The 6,916-nt window shown below is 15.8% G+C and overlaps 1 protein-coding gene across 1 annotated transcript; it reads right to left on the bottom strand.

Annotated features, from left to right (window-relative positions):
- Nucleotides 1-4,506: 4,506 nt before the first annotated feature.
- Nucleotides 4,507-6,566, bottom strand: LOC102676739 (putative SERF-like protein). Its single transcript, XM_006620191.2, has 3 exons — nt 6,364-6,566; nt 5,466-5,577; nt 4,507-5,081 (listed from the first exon to the last, which is right to left on the bottom strand). Exons 1-3 carry the CDS (start codon nt 6,368-6,370, stop codon nt 5,003-5,005), a joined length of 198 nt encoding a protein of 65 aa, XP_006620254.1. The 5' UTR covers nt 6,371-6,566; the 3' UTR covers nt 4,507-5,002.
- Between the last annotated feature and the right edge of the window lie 350 nt (nt 6,567-6,916).

The following is a 6,916-nucleotide window of genomic DNA, read 5'->3' as shown; positions in this document are numbered from 1 at the left end:
TTAATATTCACTTTTTATTATAATAATAATTCAATAATATTGATAAAATTTGATAAAATGAATTTAAACGAAATGAATTATTATATATTAAGTTGTCTCAAAAGTTTTTTGTTATATTTTTATTATATAGATTTTTTCTAGATTTAGATTTTTTATGATTTTATTTTTCTATAATATTAAAATGAAATATATTTATAATAATTCAATATTTTATCATTTATAAAATTTTATATACAAGTAATATAAAATTATATACAAAATAACTATTCTAGTAATAGGTATCCAGATATTATCTTCACATAACTTGTTTATTTCATTATTCCATTTCTTTCAAAATAACTTTGACTTATTTGTAAAATGTTCAAGATAGCTCTTAATATCATCATCTGACCAATTTTTTTTAAACAGAATCATCTGATTATTTTATTTATTGTAATTATAAAAAGTAATCTATAATATAATCAATTTATTATTTGATAATTTTTTAATATTATTATTATTAATAAATTTTATAAAAGAAAATAGAGAGATTACTTAATAAATATTAGAAAATCAAAAGAGAACCGAAAGTTTTATTATAATAAAAACTGTGTATTTTTCAAATCTTAATCAACAAATGAAAACTGCATGCAAATAATAAAAAGAACTTTTGGATAACTTAATATAATAATATACTAAGATACATATAAGAGCAGATAATTTGAAATTATTAAAAATTATTAATAAAAGTTATTTTTTTTACATATGGTGCATAAAATTAAAAATTTCAAATAATTACAAATTATTTTTAATAATTTTATTTTTTTTTTTCCATATATGGTTTGATAAGAAAAGAAAAGTTACTTTTTATATTATTGTTACAGTTAAGAAGAATATCATGCTGAAGAATTACATTTACCAATTTTTAATATTGATATAATGGGTAAATGTTCCTACATTGCTATATGTTGTACATTGTAGTTTTGCAAATGAAAAAAAAATCAAATATCATTTTTTGATCTTATTTAATTTATTCGACAAAAAGCTCAATGTTTAAACAAACGAAAAGAAGAAATATTATCAACTGTGATTTTAAAAAAGCATATATCTTATATATCAATTTTTTTTTAAATTATATCATTTATAGAATATGTACATAAATTTTTGAACTTCCTTTCATAATCTTTTTTCAAATAATAAAAATATTTTTTTTTGCTTAAAATATGACATTATGTAATTTCATGTTTCTTATATATATTAATATAATAAAGTTGTAGTACAGATATATAATGTTTATCAATGCTTAGAAAGTAACGTTTTAAATAACTTCCTAATAACTTCCAATACTTTATTTATAAACAAAATTTTGAATATTTCCAATCAATAAACTATTTCTGTATATTACAAATAGATATACAAATAAATATGTATTATTTAACTATAATAAAATCATAAAAAAATATGTATTTTTTAAAAATTTTATATTATGATATTGGAGTTGTGCTAGTATTTTAAAACATTCCATAATTTACAATGATTTTAATATTTACATTTCCTTTAAAGTAAAGCATAATTTCATTTCTATATAATAGAATATTTTTATCTTAGATATCTTATTACCAATTTATTTGTTTGTTTATTTGTTTTATTATCTTAAGTTTTATTATATATTCATAAAATTTTATGTAATGTGCAATTTGAAAACATTACTAATTTACAATAGTTGTGTTTTCATTTATATAATATTTCAAAAGCATAAATAATAAATTCAACTTAATTATATTAGCCTCAAGTTTACAACTCATCTACAAAACTTATAAATATTGGTGCTAATATTACAAATTTATTTTAATACTATATTATTTCAATAATAAAAAGCTCAATTAGCATTTATTATTATTGTAATTTTAATACAGTAAACTTTTGTGAAGTTTTCAGGTATATTATGTACTTCTTATATGTACATCTTATATTGTGCAAAATCAAGAAAAACATACTGTAATAATAATATTTCATTGAAATAGATGTAAACAAAATATTTATATCATAAAATATTATGTATTCTTAGTATAAAATAATTCCATGTATGTATTAAATATTTGTAAAAATATTACAATGTCTATGTTGTATTCAATAATTAATTCTTTAGAAAAGGGACTTTAAACTGTATTTACAAAAATACAATTCTATATAACTGTATCTACAATTAAGCTCTAAGATATTTAAATTGTTATCAAAGTCTATAATATACATAGAATATCACAATAATTTAATGCAAAACATATATTTTTAATGTATATTTTATTCTTAAATATAAATAATTAAATATTATAATTTGTATCATATTCAATTTATATATATACATATATATTACATCATATTTTTAATTTTTCAATAAAAATAAAAAATAGAAAAAATACTTTAACATTTTTAAAAGTTAATTTTTTTATATATTTTTTGTAAATGTATAATTTAAAATTTTTTATACTTTTATTAGTCGAATAAAATTTAAAAATAACTTATTGAATTTTTGTTATTCTTTTATATTTTTATTAGAAAATGCATTTAAAAAATTTAATTAGAAGTCATTATATAATATATTCATATAAGTCATTATATAATATATTTAATAATCTAATGTTTTGCATTATATTATTAAGATATTCTTTCTGTGTTTCTCTCTTGCATAGAATACAATCAATATGTTAAAATTTATAATTATAATTCTTAAATATAATATTTAATATAATATGAAAGAAAATACTATTACATTAATACAGTCTTAAATATATGAAAATTAATCCTATATTTTTTTAATATTTGTTTCTGTATAATTTGATAAGATATATAATTATTATTTGATTAATTATAATTTTTAATTTTTTAACCATTTATAAACAATCAAATTTTATTTACAATTAACAATATTTAATTATGATTCGACAAATTACATAATTTAAGCTTAAATATTAAATATATGCATATATATTGTAATAAATATATGCAAATATATAATAATTTTTTAATAACTATGAATATTTTTTTAATTAATAATATAAATGATAAAATAATATTCAATTGATTAAATATTATATAAAAATTAATTCTATATTTTCTTAATTAGCTATCAAAAATTATACAAATGTCCAGCTATTTATGAAACAAAAATGCAATTTATATTTAATAATTATTAAAAAATATTTAAGTTAATATCATCCTTAATATCATCCTTAAATCCTTAAATATATTTTTATATTGAATTTAGAAAATTTAAATATTTAAATGAAAACAATTTATATATATTATAATTAATTATTATATATATTATAATTAATTTCCTATATTCATTAAAAAAAATAAATTCAATATTGTATATTAAAATATCAATAATATAAATATATAGATTCTAATATTTGATTTAATGGTAATATTATAATATATTCTTTGTAATATTATATTTTTGGGTAAACATATTTGTGTGAGATAGATATTTTACTACTTATTTTAATATATATTTTATATTTTTATATAATATATATAAAAATGCAATTTGTANTGTTTAATTTTATATTATAATATATATATATAATAATATTAAAGATAATATTTATATTTAACTATAATCTTTATCTAAACAAATGTTTCATATCATTATGAATCTTAATTAATAATTTTTAATATAATTTCATTATTTTTTTTTATTTGCATCAGATGAAATTTCATACTTACATCTGGAATTTATATATAAAATATAATTAAATATATGCTCAATTTTAATATTGTTTCTTATTTATGTGAAATTTTTATATATTTAATATTAATTAATACGATAATAAAAAATCCTTTGTTTATAAATATATTAAAAAATTATTATATACAACTTAATATAATAAGTGATAAAATACAAATAAAGAATTTTTTATCTAAAAATAAATCAAATTATTATAAACATAAATAATTTACAAAAATTTTAATCTTTGAAAGCTGTATAATTTGTTTTGCAATATATAACTTTTCTTATATTTTATTAAAATTTTATTTTCCAAACATTATAAATTAATTATAAAATTTTACATTTTCTATTAATTTTAAATAAATATATTACAAATTTATTTCAAAAAGTGCAATAATAATAAAGTTTAAGTAAGATCAGTTAAAAAAAATTCTTTTTTAATAAATATTATATATATTTTTTCTTATAAAAAAGATAAACATATAAATAATTTCATTTCTCATAATAAAAACATGTAATTTCTTTATATTATAAAATTATCATAAATATAAGAAAGTATGCAAATAATAAAATATATCTAAATACTTATCAATATTAATATTAATTATTTGAATATAATTTACTATAATTTACTATAATTTAATATATTAAATATAAATAAATGAAATTAACTAACATTTGATATAATTTCCATACTTAATATATTAATACATGTATATTTTTGTTACTAGTACAATAGTAATACAATATTAATTTAACATAAAAATAAGTAAGGAAACCTAATACATTTATTCTAAAATTGAACAATTTATTATAAGACAAAGAGAATGACAAAGGTACTTACATATCTTTTTTACATAATATAGTTTGTAATAGCTGCTTATATATCATATTAAATAACTCAATTCTTGAATTTACAAATTAAAAATTAGTATTATAAATATCCTTATATTTAATTAATTAATACTCTTATATCTAGATGAACCAGTCAAATGCGTATTTTTTCCAACCATTAGAGTAGAGATAACATTTTTATACACAATATTAATATTTTGTAAACATGATTATTGTTATATAACATTATAACATGATTATTTGAACCTACTTTTGTAATGTGTACTGCATTACACAGTTTGAAGACATTTTCTATAATTAAAAAACACTATGAATTCTTTATGCACTCACATTAAACATAACTTTGATGCTTTATAATCAAGATTTGTAAAAACATACTTAAAATTTTATTTTTGAATTCAGTCAAACAATATACATGTTTTATAATAGAAAGGATTATCTTGCACCTTGCTTAACTTTCTCTTGTTGTTCTTGTTGTTTCTTCAGTTGTTTTTCTCTCATTCGTTCTGCATCCCTAAAAAACAAAAATCATTTATTTCACATAATATAATATATATTAAATAATTAAATTAATTATTTAGAAATTTAATTATTTATTTATTATTATTTTTCTAAAATTCTATTAAGATCACTTTAATATTATTAAATATAAAAAAAAAGTATATGTAATTTGAATACATGTAAATTATTTATATCATTTTGTAATAATTCATAACTTAAATCTAAAAATTTTGTTTATATTTATATTATATATATTATTATATATATTATATATATATATATATACAATAATTTAAGTAGCAGTAATATATATGATATTAATATACAACATACAGTAATATACAGTAACATATATGAAAATGTAAAAAAATAAATAAAATATATTAAATATTATTACCGTGCTTTCCGCTGTTCTAATGAAAGACCCTTATTACTTTCTTGTTCAGCTGCTGATTTTCTAACAGTTTTTTTCATATTTTTGGCACGTGCTAGCTCTCGCTGATTTCCACCTATGTCAAAGAAATATATTTTTAAAATTATTCAAAAGAATATATTAAAGGTTAATTTGAATATAAGAAATAAAATATTTTATATTAAATTAAATATCAAAGTGGAAAATAAATAATATTTTATACTCCAAAATAATCAATCAATGTATCATAATTATACTAATTATGAATAACCATAAAACCATATTCTAACCAATAAAATCTATTTATAAAAGATTTAAATAATGAAAATAGAAATATTTTGAAATACAATATTAACATAAAAAAATCTATTCAAAATTATAACGAAAATAAATTCATGACAAATATATAATAAATATAAAATATGAAATTATATTTCAGATAAAAATCATATTAAGAATTTTCTAGAAGAAGTATCAGTTTAAAGTTCCAAAATCTAGCTAATAAAATTATAATGCATATTATACAAAATATATTTGTATAAAAATATGAAAAAAATTATTAAAATAAAAAAATATAAAATATAAAATAATGCAATACAAAAAATATAAATAGCAAGAAAATTATAAAAGGCGAATTACGAATTATTTAATCATGAAAACATAGAATTATAAAAACAAAATTATACTTATTAGAACTCAGTTTTTTTTTTATAAATAAATAGTATAAATGTAAATAATCAATATATTTACAGTTAAATATTGTAATTTTCGATTTTTAAATTATTCACAAATGGCAGACATAAAATTCATGTTATTCCAAGATTTCTATTATTTTGTGCCTATTTCATGCATTTTTATCAAAACAATAATATAAATTTCTTACGGGTCATTCTTTCAGTTCTTGACCTCCGATAAGCAAGTACTTAAAAGTTTGGCCCTGATTGAATGACGCGAAAAAGCACGTCCACACACCTTCCCTCTTTACGATCGTTGACTAATTTCTAAACCAAAATAAATCTTGCGTCGTCTCGGTTGACGAATATCGATGTAAATGCCATCTATACATGGGGTTGATCTTTTTGACATTTTGAAAATGGAAGAAAATGACACTATGTTTAACACAAATATGATTAATAAAATAAAAATAATATTTTTGTAGTATTTTTATAATAAAAGTTAATAATATTATATATTTTATTAGCAAAAATATTAGAATGTTATATAATTTTACATTTTAAATTTATATAATTTAAACATATTTAAAAAATATTTTTGAAGTATTTTTAAAATATTTTTTAAAAGTATAATTTTTATATAAATAGTAGATATATATTATAAATTAATTCTATAATTAGTAACATTATGAATATTACATAATTAAATATATATGGAAAAAAAATTGTAAATAAATTTTATTTATTTATTTTATTTATTTT

The sequence above is a fragment of the Apis dorsata genome, unplaced genomic scaffold, assembly GCF_000469605.1.
Source record: "Apis dorsata unplaced genomic scaffold, Apis dorsata 1.3 scaffold_486, whole genome shotgun sequence".
Lineage (NCBI taxonomy): Eukaryota > Metazoa > Arthropoda > Insecta > Hymenoptera > Apidae > Apis > Apis dorsata.
Note: the sequence above shows the minus strand (reverse complement) of the source record. Positions and strands in the feature narration are given on the sequence as shown.